Source organism: Carlito syrichta, unplaced genomic scaffold (assembly GCF_000164805.1).
Source record: "Carlito syrichta isolate Samal-C Ts95f unplaced genomic scaffold, Tarsius_syrichta-2.0.1 Scaffold309200, whole genome shotgun sequence".
Lineage (NCBI taxonomy): Eukaryota > Metazoa > Chordata > Mammalia > Primates > Tarsiidae > Carlito > Carlito syrichta.
Window position 1 is genome coordinate 502538 of NW_007253296.1, and position 15551 is coordinate 518088.

At 41.7% G+C, this 15551-nt stretch overlaps 1 protein-coding gene across 1 annotated transcript in view; it reads right to left on the bottom strand.

The window, feature by feature from the left end:
- The window catches only part of ACACA (acetyl-CoA carboxylase alpha), a 266326-nt gene that overhangs the window by 39091 nt on the left and 211684 nt on the right, over window positions 1-15551 (bottom strand). Inside the window, exons 46-48 of the mRNA XM_021717048.1 lie at window positions 6445-6588; window positions 5710-5830; window positions 1558-1654 (exon numbers count right to left, since the gene is read on the bottom strand). Of these exons, the coding sequence (XP_021572723.1) occupies window positions 1558-1654; window positions 5710-5830; window positions 6445-6588 (362 nt within the window). The remainder of the gene's footprint in view (window positions 1-1557; window positions 1655-5709; window positions 5831-6444; window positions 6589-15551) is intronic.

A 15551-nucleotide genomic window follows, 5' to 3' on the forward strand; every position in this document is an offset into this window, starting at 1 on the left:
CACTTACAGTAACAATCCCAGAAGAATACATTTATATTTATTTCTTGAAATGCCATTGCTTTTGAAAGAAACTAGCTCCATTTGTGTTTTATATACTTGTGAGCATGTATGTGTGTTTGGAGTAAGAAGCTCAGAACTCATCAGATGGAAAGAAAGGGAGAAGTAAGAGTGAGTGTTGTAATAAACAATGGCAGAACTAACCAAAGTCAAGCTTGACTGATCTTGGTCACAGAGCAATTCCTATTCTTCTAATCATAAGTGTAAAGTATTATTCTCTTATTTCTCATGGGTGGATCTTAAAGACCTTAACAAAGGTTTAGCTTTGTAAGGCTTAAAATTTGTCATGCTTTTTACAGACAGGAAAAGGGAAGCAGAATAGATGAGACAAATTCCCAAAAAAGCTGGTCCTAGTGTGATGTGAGGACTCTCTGACAAGCCAATAGGTCCTAGGTATGAGAGCTCTCACTCAGTGCATCCCTCACCTCCATCTTTCCAAAGACAAAGGATAATTCTCACTAGGACCAGAAGCCTGGGGTGAAGTTAAAGACTGGGAAGAAAATAGGCAGTTAGTCTCTGAGTTTCAGTCTAAGCTGACTTCAGGCCTGACTCCTATTCAGAGTCACAGTGGAAGACCTGTCTGTGGGATTTGCTAACTGATGGCTCCTTGTCACCGGTAGCATGAGGCGGGCTGACCTGCTGTACTTAGAGAACTACAAAGCCTAGAATTATTTTCAAGGCTAGAATATAAATCTCAACCCAATGTGGCATGTTTGAGAATCTTGAGCAGGTGCCACTTTTCACCAAGATAAGGAAAACTGATTGCCCCCAGAGGAAGGTGAGCTCCAGGTGCGGGTCCCTCAGCAGCATGTCTCAACAGTGCAGAACTAGATTAAGATCAGCCTTGGCAGGTGCTCGTTATAGCGAGTGCTACAGATTGTTTCGTGCAGAGCTTGCTGTTGAGTGAAGCACTTTTTAGAGTAGGTATTAAAATTTAATAGAAACTTCAATTTCTCACTTGAAAAATATGGGTATCCCAGCAATCTATTCCAGCTTATTTTATTTACTCCTGTTTCAGGTAAACTTTTTTGTTTTTTGCAATCCAGATTTGATTATAATCCAATATAGTACATTTGTCACTTAAATAATCTCAATGCCATAGAGCACTTTCCTCAGAATACACAGAGAAGAAGGCGAGTCTCTGGTCTGCGTTTTACCTACTCCTGAAAAAAAAGGTCTTTAGGGGAGGGGAAGCCATTGGTGGGCTATGGCTATTGTAGTTGGGCTTAACAGCCCCCAGAGAGTTTTTTTTTTTGTAGCATTATAAAAAGGAAATGTTATCAAAATCAGCCTTCATATTAAATGCATCATTGAAGTGACACACAAAATTTCTACTTGGGAACCAGTACTCCAGTTATGCTTCTTGGATATGGCCATAATGCGATATTCTTAAAGTTTAGACAAAGAGAACATTATTAATAAAAATCTATATAGCCAAGGCCTGTTCCTTTTATTTTTAGTTGGGATGAAAAAGAGCTTCCAAAACAAAAGAGCTCTTACCTGGCTCTACCAACCACCACAGTCTGTGCCCAGGGTTGCATAATCTCTGAGAAAGATCCATAGTCAAAAAATCCACTCAACCACTGACCTTTTTGGGCTACAGAAAGAAAAGAAAGACAACAATGAGAGAATAAAGACAGTCAATTCATTGACAATGCACTGGAACTGATTAATTTAAGGTGGTTTGGGGGATTATTTTGGGGAGTTTGTTGTTTTTAACCATATTATAATAGATGGAAGCATCAGGCAGTTGAAGGTTCATCTGCCTTCAGACATCATCTCCTATTTCATTTGCTAGTCTGCATAAAAAGAATCATTTATCAGCAAAAGCATCATTTATTGTTAAACGATGGGGTTCAGCTAGCAGAGAGTTTGCGTGCTTTTAAATAAATAACTTGGCTTTTTTCAAGACACCACAAACATTTGTCAAAAGGCAGCCAAGTCATTAAAGATGTTTCCAAAATGTCTATTTCTATTTTAGAACTTGTCTTACAATTTTGTTTGATTCTACTGATTTTCTTTTAATGGAAAGCTGAAAACAGCCAAACGATAAGTATTAATGATCAGATGAGGACTCAAATTTAGAGGGTGAAGGGATTCAGTTTCTCTGCTAGAAAAGCAACATGATAGCTGGGTGCGGTAGCTCAAGCCTGTAATCTCAGCACTTTGAGAAGTGGAGGTGAGAAGACTGCCTGAGCCCTGGGATTTGAGACCAGCCTGGGCAACTTGGTGAGACCTCATCGCTACAATAAATCATAAAAATTAGCTGGGCGTGGTGGTGCACACCTGTAGTTCCAGCTACTTAAAAGGCTGAGGAAGAAGGATTGCCTGAGCCCAGCAGGTCGAGGCTGTGGTGGCCATGAGCATGCCACTGCACTGCACTCCAGGCTGGTCGACAGAGTGAGACTCTGACTCAAAAAAAAAAGAAAAGCAACATGATATATCTACTTTATTCACAATTGATAGAATATAATCTTTCTACAAGGAAGTGCCATGATCACATACTCTTGATAGACAGTAAAGCTATAATGGTTAATATGCACACATTTAATGTCATTAGCTTCCCTTGCATACAGAATTTCCTTCACTGACAAGACACAAAACTTTCTTGTTTTAGGTAGGATCTCACTCTGTTACCCAGGCTGGAATGCAGTGGTGTGATCATAGCTCACTGCAGCCTTGAACTCCTGGGCTCAAGAAAGCTTCCCACTTCAGTCTCCTGAGTAGCTAGGTAGTTAGGACTATGGGAATAAACCACCATGCCCAGATAATTATTTTTTTGTAGAGACAGGTTTTCATTATGTTGCCCAGGCTGGTCTTGAACTTCTGGCCTTAGTCTCCCAAAGTGAAAACTTTCAACATGTTAATTAAAAAAAAACAAAAAAAAACTTTCGCTCCACAGGTATGAATGTTTGACCAAATCCCCATAAAAGCTTCTGCAAATAACTGTTTCCTAGTTTGCCCTCTCAGTTCAAGTTTCTCAGTGATTCTTCTAATTTGAACATGGCCCTCCACCCCCTAAAAAACCAAGTCCAAAACCAATTAAAAGTGGAGATCCGAGCAGGCTAACCTCTGCTGACTTAAACAAGATGGAGAGTGTTTTATCAAGACTAAACTTGTAATTACTGTGTTCTACATTTCTTGCCTCTATGGCCCCAGTGTAAAATGTGATCATCCATTTCAAAATTATCTCTCTATCGTGAGCCCAAGGCTGATCGTTTAGATTCTGGTCTCGTGTTGGGCGTCAGTTTGAAGAATATCACAGCACTATCTCTTCTAATAAATGACTTTAACTTTTCACCTAGAAGATATCTGCTTTAACTTATCACAGGGAATCATCTGCTTTCTTTAACGCTTCCACTAAATTAAAATCTGAAGCCACTCGATTTGGGAGCGAGTGTTAGCTGCACATAGACAGCAGGATGAATTACTAGGGAGTCAATGAAAAAATATTATCCAAAAAACAGAAAACTTGGTATATCACAAATTTCATTTTATTCTGTGAATCTCATCAATAATGGCCAGGATAATGCCCACCTACACACACATACTTCTGTTCACCCCACAGAAGAAGGGCTCACATTTTGATGAAGGTTCTAAACCAAATATCTAGGTCCATTTGAATATCAAAATTTTGGTTTTATATGCTTGAATCATTTTATGATTTTTACTTCAATAAGAATGACTTAAAACTACAGAATTAATTTCAAAATGGAAATGTTTTATTCTTTAAAAATGCTCATGCCTGATATGTTGTGGGAGGGGTGTGGTCACTGGCTACTATAGTTTGGCTTCAAAGTCCCTAGAGAGATCATATCCAGTTTAGACACAGATCTTAGAAGCAAGCTAAGATGGCTCTCCATATGTCCCAGGAGAACATTCACTGACTCTAGTTCTGAATGCCTAGAAGTAAAGAGGCCCACTTTGTTCCCAGAAAAATCCTGGAGTTTTAGACTGCTAGATATCTTAGGCTTATTGTTTTTATCAGTATCTCAGGCTCACAGTTCTTATCATAATCATGATATAAAAATAAGAGGTAGGGAGAAAATTACTATGATGATTTTTCTGGCTACGTAAGAAAATTATTTAGTTGTATTAAGATTAGCAAGAAAAGGTACTGAAGACTACAGGTAAAATTACAAATTAAACTTTTTTTATTGTTTTCTACAATATCTAAAGTTAGGTTACAGATGAAGCCCCCGAGCAGATCCTAAGTAATAGCTGTGTGACATTACACAAATCCCTCAATTTCTCTGAGCTTGTAAAATGGTTTTGTCTCTTTATCTATGAAAAGTAGTAAGTTCAAATAAGATATGTACATGAAAGTGCTCTATAGTCCCATCTGGATTACAGTGGATACCCACAAAGGTTTATTAAGTCTTCCTTATGAAGACCTCTTTCTCTTTCAGCAAATTCACGACTCTTAGATTTAATGGAATATCTTTTGCAATTCAATCTACTTTTATATATAGTCTTTCTTTGAAATAGTTGCAATAAGCATGCAAAAATGAACAAACGCTTCCTTACCCAAACTGAAAAAATAGATGCAAAATGTAATAGAGGGATTTGGGGCTCCACAAAAGAACCTCCTGATAAATAAGGTTTGCTGGAACAGCTAAATGCACTGACAAATGAGAAAGTACATTTGCCTTACATAGGGTTACCTCTTTTTTCTGATATTTTTAAGTTAGGTAAAATCAGCCCAAAGACAAAGGGATGTACTACATAAGCCCAATGGGAGGGCTTGTTCTACTCTGTTTATATAGAGAATTAAAAGCCATGGACAAGCTCTTCATGAATAAATTATCTTACAAAGTAACTGAAGCAGGCACCAATATCATAAAAAAAAGGGCACATGCAGGTGGGTACTCAGTAACTGCTTGCTGAGAAGTCATACCCTATATACATTTAAGGGTCTTTCAAAGACATTTTCTAAAATTGACCTGATCAATTTCTATTTGTTTATAGGGACTAGATGGTTAAAGATTCTAGTCCTACTGATTTTATGGTTTATATTGAACTGTTTTAAAGTCTTTGACCTCATTAAATAAGTTTGTTTTTGTTTTTTTAAATCGAGACAGGGTCTTGCTCTGTCACCCAGGCAAGAGTACGGTGGTATAATCAGAGCTCACTGCAGCCTTGACCTCTTAGGCTCAAGTGATCCTCCTGCCTTAGCCTCCCAAGTAGCTGGAACTACAGGTGTGCACAGCCATGTCTGGCTAATTTTTTATTTTATTTTTTATTTTATTTATTTTGAGACGAGGTCTGGCTATGTTGTCCAGGCTGTTCTCGAACTCCTGGGCTTAAGTAATCCCTCGATCGCGACCTTTCAAAGTGTGGGGATTATAGGCATGTGTCATTAGGCCTGACAATAACTGCTTTAAAATAACAGAATAAATAAAAGAAACATATTTATGACTGCACTTCTTGACTCAAAGGCTGATTTGTAAATCTCAATTCATTTATTTTTCATTTGCTCATGAAGGATTTCTCCTCTTTTTCTTCAGAGAGCTGTTTTTCAGATCTTTCTGATTTCTAGGTATTTAGCTATTTTCATAGTCACATGCTATTGTAAAAGAATTGAACAGTAATTGAAAGGAAGACTAAAAGCGTGAGAGCCAGGTACCACAGGGTCTTCAAACATATACATACTTGGGTGAGGACGGCCTGCTAGCATCCATCGAGGATCATATGGTGCCTTTGTGGGAACAAACTCGATGATTCTGTCTATGGGATCCTTAGAGTCCAGAAGAGGAACTGAACTGTGCACACTCTAAATTGGAAGCAAAAGAGCCGAGGAATTAATGACAAACAGTCCTATACTCTGACTCAGCAACTATAGCTATAGACAAAGACAGCAGAGCTCACATACAGAATTATACCCATTAGCCTCAGTCTTTAGCTAGAAGCACCCCAATTATGTGACAAGACACAATGAACATGTATGGGTCTAAAGTCTCATTTAGGAGCCTGGTATACAAAGTGGCATGTTTTGACTCCTGATTCCAGTGTGCCCATGGTTTCTGGGAAGCTCCCCTGAGGGATGGATGGCTATTAAAAAGGAGAAAAACCACAATAAGGAAGAAGCCTTAATATTTTGGGATCTGAGCCTAGAAAGCCCACGAAGGTTTCCATGGGTGGAAAACATTAGAAAGAGACCTAACTACTGAATTCCAAGGGCACTTTATTGGTCCTTCTGGGGCAGACAGACATTTAAAGGTAGAAGGCAAAAGACAGCTTTAAGAAAAAAAGAAATCAACAGCTTTTAGAGAATATTTCATTAAAAATTTCCCACCATAAAGACAAGACCTCAAACACAGAGGCAGTGAACTGTGGTGGAAATACTGGATTCTGCAGGCTATTTCAGTGCTGGGTAGAAAGGCTCACCTTAGGCATGTAAGACAGCCAGTGCAGGACAGTGAAAACCCCTTCAAAGTCATCACAAACGGTACAGTGGGTCACCCCATTGTTGTGCATGATCTGGATGCCCCCGAGCTGATTATTGGAGGTATATACTTCCCGCCCAAGAACCTAGATAAAACAGCAAGAAAAAAGACATTTGTTCTCTACAGAAATAAAAGCATAGCCTATTTCATAATTCTCACTAAAATGGGTTCTTTTCTCCACAAGACAGAGACTCCAGCTTCCATGCATTGTTCTGGGAGACTACCTGTACCTTCTTTTTTTTTTTTTTTGAGTTGGACTCTCACTCTGTTGCCCAGACTGGAGTGCAGTGGCTGCTACCAGCCACCGCAGCCTCAACCTGCTGGGCTCCAGCGATCCTTCCGCCTCAGCCTTCTGAGTAGCCGGAATTACAGGCACGCGCTACCATGCGTGGCTAATTTTTTGATTTTATTGTAGAGATGAGGTCTCGCCTGTCCAGGCGGGTCTCGATGTACCTTCTTCTAAAAAGAAAACTGAGAAAACAAAAAAAGTTTTTAACGACCACATACACTGTTGCAATTTAAAAACCAGCAAGCCTCTCTCTCTCTCTGTCTCTCTCTCTCTCTCTCTCCCTACTAGCCATAGTGGAGCAGCACACTTCCACTCAGCTGAAATTGCACTGGTGGGTGAGGCTACCTCACCATATAATGGTCTTTTCGTGTATAAACAAACCAAAACAAAGCAACATGACTATCTTTTGACAATCTTTAGTGACAAATCTCAGTTAAAGAAACTGTGGAAACCGGACTTGGTGGCTCAGCCTGTAATCCCGTGCTTTGGGAGGCTGAGGTGAGTGGATTGCCTGAGCCCGCGGGTTCGAGACCCACCCGGGCAACTTGGCGAGACCTCATCTCTACAATAAATCAAAAATTAGCCAGGCGTGGCAACGCGCGCCTGCAGTTCCAGCTACTTGGAAGGCTGAGGAGGAAGGATCGCCAGAGCCCAGCAGGTCGAGGCTGCGGTGGCCGGGAGCGGCCACTGCACTCCAGTCTGGGCGACAGAGTGAGACTCCAACTCAAAAAAAAAAAAGGAACTGTGGGAGCCGGGCTCGGTGGCTCAGCCTGTAATCCTGCACCTTTGGGAGGCCAAGGTGAGTGGACTGCCTGAGCCCGCGGGTTTGAGACTCGCCTGGGCAACTTGATGAGACCTCATCTCTACAATAAATCAAAAAATTAGCCGGGTGTGATAACGCGCGCCTGCAGTTCCAGCTACTTGGAAGGCTGAGGAGGAAGGATCGCCAGAGCCCAGCAGGTCGAGGCTGCGGTGGCCGGGAGCGGCCACTGCACTCCAGTCTGGGCGACAGAGTGAGACTCCAACTCAAAAAAAAAAAAGGAACTGTGGGAGCCGGGCTCGGTGGCTCAGCCTGTAATCCTGCACCTTTGGGAGGCCAAGGTGAGTGGACTGCCTGAGCCCGCGGGTTTGAGACTCGCCTGGGCAACTTGATGAGACCTCATCTCTACAATAAATCAAAAAATTAGCCGGGTGTGATAACGCGCGCCTGCAGTTCCAGCTACTTGGAAGGCTGAGGAGGAAGGATCGCCAGAGCCCAGCAGGTCGAGGCTGCGGTGGCCGGGAGCGGCCACTGCACTCCAGTCTGGGCGACAGAGTGAGACTCCAACTCAAAAAAAAAAAAGGAACTGTGGGAGCCGGGCTCGGTGGCTCAGCCTGTAATCCTGCACCTTTGGGAGGCCAAGGTGAGTGGACTGCCTGAGCCCGCGGGTTTGAGACTCGCCTGGGCAACTTGATGAGACCTCATCTCTACAATAAATCAAAAAATTAGCCGGGTGTGATAACGCGCGCCTGCAGTTCCAGCTACTTGGAAGGCTGAGGAGGAAGGATCGCCAGAGCCCAGCAGGTCGAGGCTGCGGTGGCCGGGAGCGGCCACTGCACTCCAGTCTGGGCGACAGAGTGAGACTCCAACTCAAAAAAAAAAAAGGAACTGTGGGAGCCGGGCTCGGTGGCTCAGCCTGTAATCCTGCACCTTTGGGAGGCCAAGGTGAGTGGACTGCCTGAGCCCGCGGGTTTGAGACTCGCCTGGGCAACTTGATGAGACCTCATCTCTACAATAAATCAAAAAATTAGCCGGGTGTGATAACGCGCGCCTGCAGTTCCAGCTACTTGGAAGGCTGAGGAGGAAGGATCGCCAGAGCCCAGCAGGTCGAGGCTGCGGTGGCCGGGAGCGGCCACTGCACTCCAGTCTGGGCGACAGAGTGAGACTCCAACTCAAAAAAAAAAAAGGAACTGTGGGAGCCGGGCTCGGTGGCTCAGCCTGTAATCCTGCACCTTTGGGAGGCCAAGGTGAGTGGACTGCCTGAGCCCGCGGGTTTGAGACTCGCCTGGGCAACTTGATGAGACCTCATCTCTACAATAAATCAAAAAATTAGCCAGGTGTGGTAGCCCTCACCTGTAGTTCCAGCTACTTGGAAGGCTGAGGTAGAAGGATCGTCGGAGCCCAGCAGGTCAAGACTGCGGTGGCCAGGAGCGGCCACTGCACTCCAATCTGGGTGACAGAGTGAGACTCCAACTCAAAAAAAAAAAAGTAACTGTGGGGTGAGGGTTTGGGTTCTTCATTTTTAGAAAGGATTATTTTTTCTTAGATTTGCTTTTTAAAATTAGTCCCCCACACACAAGCCCTAAGACTAGCAAAATCCTGAAGTAACTCATGATACAAACACGAACCCCTGACTCAAGTCCTCTGTGTACGCCGGGTGCAGGGCTCAAGCCCATTTACTCAAGCCCATTTCTCCCCATCTCCTTTGCTTCCTTCCCTTCCAAGGCTTCAGGGAATTCAGGGCTTCAATCCCCCATATATCCCTGGAGGGTTTAACCCTTATAAAGCTGAAGGCCTTCTGCAACTGGAAACCACAAAGTTTCCTTTAAAGAAGAAAAAAAGGAAGAAAAATTATTCTGGACTTGGAAATTGTAGGGTTTCTCTTTCCCTTGAAGATTGGTTAATAATTTCTTTCAGGGAGGGAGGTTTTCTGACCCACCGGATGGAAGCCAGGCAGACTGATCACTGACTATTGCAAACTGCTGAGTGTGTAGTAATTGCCAGTCATCTAGGGTAGCACTGGAGAGCTCTAAACAGTTGTACAGCACTTACTGTATTTTACCTTTTCTTTTCCCATTCCCCTCCTCCTTTAAAAAATAACGACAACACAAAATTTCTTCCTTACTAGCTTTTATTCATTTTCAGTCTCTGGGGAGAATCTAACAAGTTAAAGGCCAGCAAATTCTACCGTATATTCCCATTTTACTCCTTCTTGTTAGGAGGTTGGAAAAGTTTCCCTGAATGCTGGGTCAGCCCCTACATCAAGACCCTCCAAAAGCTGAGGAAGTTGGTAACCAAAGTAATAACTTCAGTGTGACCCAGCTGGCCTTGGTTCTATTTAACTTCAACTAGGAAGGGTGTAAAAGACTTTTCTGAAAGGAATATGGAAAGCAAAATTGCTCTCAGATTACTGTTTTCCTTGATAAGGAAGCACAGAGAACAAGCCTTTACAGGCAGCCCCAAGCTGAGCAACATGCTGGCAGCTCCTTTGAAGGATCTCCACAAACCAGGGAGACCATATCTGACCACTGGGCTCCCATCCTCCTCTCAGCCCCTCTTTAATCTCAGCCAAGCCACTGCAGCTCTTTTCTCATTCTCCTGCTGTCTCTTTCCATTTGCCCTCTCTCTGACTGATACACTGATCTCTCGGTCACTCGGCTTTCTGCTCCACTGAGTCCATATTACTAATAACACCTCCGCCACGGCCAGTTTACCTCATGAAGGCAGGAGCACATCATTACAAAATAAACTCATAACTTTGACATTCTAGCAAATACACGCCGTTTGTTATTTTTATGGCTTTAGTCTTTCTAACAGGCAGAGGGCATTACATACCTGTTTCATTTATATCTTTAAATGTGCACACATATGAACACTCACACACGCATCAGGAAACAAAACAGAACAAAAAATACAAACCAAAACAAATATCCAAAGCAGTCAGTTGATAGGGGACCCTGGTGGAGGCAGAAATCCTGTCACTCAGGGAGGCCACGCTCTGATCTGGCTCTGGTTTTATGGTCGTCATAAACCCGATGGCCCACAACTGGTCCTTCTGGGACAGACTGCCTCTCTGTTAGAAGTCATTCAGTGTGATCAGCAGTATTTTTAATTATTAAAATAAAATTGGAAAGGGGGAAAAGGAATAAAAAAGGAGACACTGTGATGATTCTGAATTATTTGATATCCACAATCTATGTCAGGAGCCAAGTACTCTTTGTTGCATAGAAGAGAGAACTGGGGCCATCTTCTGTTCAGAAATACTGTTTTCTTTCTATCTCTAGCACCTGACAATGTCTAACCACATAGAACCTTACATATCACCAAAATTAGTACTGGACTGAAGAAGAACCATGCTTAGAAAAAGGGACCGAAACAGACCAAGAGCTGTTTAGCTGTTTAAACACACCTTCGTCAGATGCCTATGACTCCTCATTTCAAAGAGGAAGAGAGCATCCAGAACCTGGCTACTCCCAGAGATGCTCTGTCATTTATCCATTCTACCCTGGATGTTTAAAAAATAGTGGGAGACAAACTTGGTAGGAGCAAGAGTTCAGTAACTTTGTGCATCTTCCTTTTACAAGCCAAATTAAAACTCAGGCTCTGATGTATTGGCAATGTTCTGAAAAGACAGCAGTATTTCTACATTTCTTCTCCTCTGAGTTCAAAAGAAACCTAACCTAGGCTCAACACAATTACGAACATTATTTCTGAGCTAAAGATATGTTTGTCATATGAGAAGATTAATTTAATTTGGAAATTAGAGAGAAAAATTATAGAATAGACTACAGTAAACAAACACCTCTCTCTTACCAGGCTTATCTTGTGAAATGGGGGATGGGGTGGGGATGGGCATAGAAACCTGCTCCACTGCCCACAAACAAATGCTAATCATCATAGACACTTAACAATCGGTGAAGGGAAAGTAGTACCCTCCGGGTCATCTTCAACAACAGCATGTTAGGAGTATGCACCAGTAGAATGAGGGTGTGCACAAAAGCACCTGATTTATAGGGGTCATTGCTGACTCAAGTGGTTTTAATGATTTCAGAATACTTCACAACAAAAGCTCCAACCAAGGAAGCAGAATCTGGGCTAGGACAAAATCCATTCTGCCTAACTCTGAAATGATCATGCTAGCACAGGTATACAGACCCTAACTGGCATCTAAAATGATGAAAAGAACAGTTTTATTTCTCAGTATGTGCCCTATCAACCTTCCACAGAAAAACTTGGGGTAAACAACTCTCATCGAGGTATTTTCATGAAGTAGGTGAGCTTCATTCAACAGTCTTTTAAACTTTGACATATGCATGTCTATATTAGTCAAGTTGCTTGCCAAGTTTCAGTTCCCAAATATATTTCTATTATGTTTTCTACTTATGATATAAATTTTAATTTATCTGCTCAACAAGAATCAATAACCATTTGAAACAGGAGCCATTTGAACACAGGTGATTTTCCTGAGATCCCACTTTTTGTCCTCCAGGTCTAAGAGGAGAAGCAGTACCATAAAATATGAGAAACAGGCACCACTTGGGGTCCTCTACTGAAGAGTGCCCATGCTAACAGAACTGAATAAGGGCTGAATCTGAGAAGAAAGTGAATCTTCACCCACTCTCAATATAAATATACACCTCATCCAGCACTTCATTCATTGTTGCTGGCAGACCCAAGAATTAAGGGCACCATAAAATCCAGTGGTTAGCAGAGACACAATTGTTAAAAGTTCCACCAAAGATGCTACATAGCTTTTAGAAATGTTGAGATACATAAGAAGTTCAAATGAATGCAGTCATACATACATGCTAAGGCCTCTGCTGCTGTTGCTGCTTATCTAGAGACACTGCAGACAGCTCAGGTTTACCACAGTTGACAGGCAATGAAAACAGTCTAATATACCGCCTGCTCTCTCCCTTAAATCCCTTTTTGGAGATCGAGATAAACACGTTCTTCCTTTCCCCAGCGCTCCAGATGTTTGACTGAAGTGGCAAAGCATTGTGAGGTTTTGTGCAAATGAAATCACTATGTAATACTGAATGAGTATAGTATTTACTTGTCAGGATATTTGTCAGCACAGGCATTGAGATTTCCAAGTTTCATAGATGCAACTTAGCTCAATTTTTTTAAAAATTGCTTTTGTCTGGATACACATTATGTTGGGGACCCTTAGACATATAGGCAAATATTTGCAATCATGTGCTGAAGATGTGAAAAATTATGATGCATATCAACGATGGAATAAAAGATGAAATCTACTGCTGCTTTCCCCCGTTTATCCAGGCTTTCCTCCCTTTTTAAACAATCCTCGGTTGGCCAGAGCATCTTCTATTTAGAGAAGCAAAGAGTATAAAATTCCTCCTGCATTTAAGAATTAGGCTACACAAGCTGAATCCTTGCTGCAATCCTCTGTCTCATTAGGACTTTCCATTCTCAAGAGGATTTGAGGAGGGGTTTTGTAAATGTACTGAGCAATTGTCATCACTGGACTTCATCCATGATTCTAGATATTAAAATCGCTCTGGGATCTGTCAGATTATTGATAAAGGATTGGCTAAAGCAGAAAGAGAGAACAGATATGAGAAAGAATAAGTGGGAGAAGGGAAAAAGTGGTAAAACAGGGACAAAAGAAAGGGGGAGGAATGAAAGACAGGAAAAGGGAGGGGGAGAGAAAAGAGAACAGGGAAGAAAAAAATGCAATAGCTTATCTATTCAGTGCTGCTAACATCCTCTTCCCTGACCTGAGAGGACTACATTTTTAAAAGCTGACAAGTAATTCAATCTCCAATTAACAATTTTAAGTGGTGCTGCACATATAACTGTGTAAATGTTTCTCTAGGAATATTTCCAAGGGTGAATGGAATTAAATCTCTAGGAAGACAGAACTAGTGCCTATGTGATCAAGAATATTTGGGGATTCCAAAATACAGTTTTTTAATACACAGCCACATGGTTATAACTTCTTTTCCCCACCTTTATTGCCACTACTATCACTGGAGTGCTGGCTGGCAGCTGAAAGAGTAGGATTGGGGTTCAGTGACATACTGCAGGGAAAGGAGGGAAAAGCCTCTGACTTGAGCCACCTTGGATTCAAGACTACAAGACCCAAAGCCTCTCTACAAGCAGCAAATTATGAAGTGATCGGGTTTGCTGAAGGATAAACTGGGACAAAGAAGCTGTACTATCAGTGGTAGGAAAAGAAAAGGTATTTAGCCCTAAAGTGACTGCAATACAGGCCAGAAATAATACTGGAAGACCTCTTTTTACTGATGTGCAGGGGCTAACTGGAGAACAGAGAAATGAATTAGATGGCAGAAAGACGATAAGGATTTGAAGGTGGAGTGGATGAGGAGCAGACTCATTTTTAATGTAAAGAAATACAGAAGAGCCACATGATAGTTTGCTTGTCAAAAGTATGAGAAAAAGGGTAGGTTTCTGGAGAGAAAGCTGATTGACAAAAGAAATCACTCATGCCAGGGATCCACCAACTACTTATTTAGGTAGGGACTTGAGAGTACTGACAATAATTAATTCCAAATGTGAAAAATTTTTAAATTTTAAATAAAGCCTGCTTTATTGAGGTATAATTTGTATATAGCAAAATTGTCCATTGCAAGGTGTGCAATTCTATGAACTTTGACAAGCACATATAGTCATATAACCACCACCACAATCAAGATATAGAGCATTTTCATCTTTCCAAAAAGTTTTCTCACTCTCCATTGTAATTAGTCCCCTACTGTCACTACTAACAACCACTGATCTGCTTTCTGTACTGATAGTGCTGCCTTTTCTAGAATGTTATATAAATGGAGTCATACAGCTTCTTTCAGTTAGTGTATTACATCTGAGCCTCATTCATGCTAATGCAGGTATCAGTAGTTCTTTTTAATTGCTGAGTAGTATTCCATTTTATGGAAGTACTACAACTCAATCATCTGTTTGCCTATTGGCAGACATATGGGTTGTTTTCAGTTTTGGGAGATTATGAAAAAAGCTGCTATAGACATTTGTGTCCAGGTTTTTGGCATGGATATGTATTTTTGCATCTCTACTGAGTAAATACCTAGGTTTGGGATTGTTAGGTTATATGGTAAGTGTATAGCTAACTTTACATAATATATTTTTTAAAACCCAACCTTTTTCTTTTCTTTTAAATTCTTCTCAGAGATAAACTTACTCATTAAACCCAGCCTTGGCCGGGCTCGATGGCTCAGCCTGTAATCCCGCGCTTTGGGAGGCCGAGGAGAGTGGATTGCCTGAGCCTGCGGGTTCGAGACCCGCCTGGGCAACTTGGAGAGACCTCATCTCAACAATAAATCAAAAAATTAGCTGGGCGTGGTAGCGCGCGCCTGTAGTTCCAGCTACTTGGAAGGCTGAGCAGAAGGATCGCTGGAGCCCAGCAGGTCGAGGCTGCAGTGGCCGGGAGCGTGCCACTGCACTTCAGTCTGGGCTACAGAGTGAGACTTCAACTAAAAAAAAAACACAAAAAAACCCGTCCTTTTTCAAAGTGGCTGTACCGTTTGGTATTTCTACCAATATTGTATGAGAGTTCCAGTTGTCCTGAATCTTCATCAACAGTTAGTATTTGTCAGCTGAACATTAAAAAAAAGTTTTTTTGTGATGTCTACCTGTGGTTTCAATTTGCATTTCCCTAATGACTCATGATAAGCATCTTTTCATATGCTTATTTACTATCTTATACCTTCTTTGGTAAAGTGTCTGTTCAAATTTCTTGCTCACATTTTTAATTACTGGGTTATTGGGTTATGAGAATTTTTAATATATTCTGGATATGTCTTTTATCAGATATGTGTTTTCTAAAGATTGAAAAAAAAATTCAAATCCCTATTTGTAGGCCAGGTGTGGTGGTTCATGTCTGAAATCCCAGCACTTTGAGAGGCTGAGGCGGGAAGATTGCTTGAGTCCAGGAGTTTGCATGGGCAACACAGGGAGACCTCATCTCTACAAAAATAAAAAAAATAAGCCAGGTTTGGAG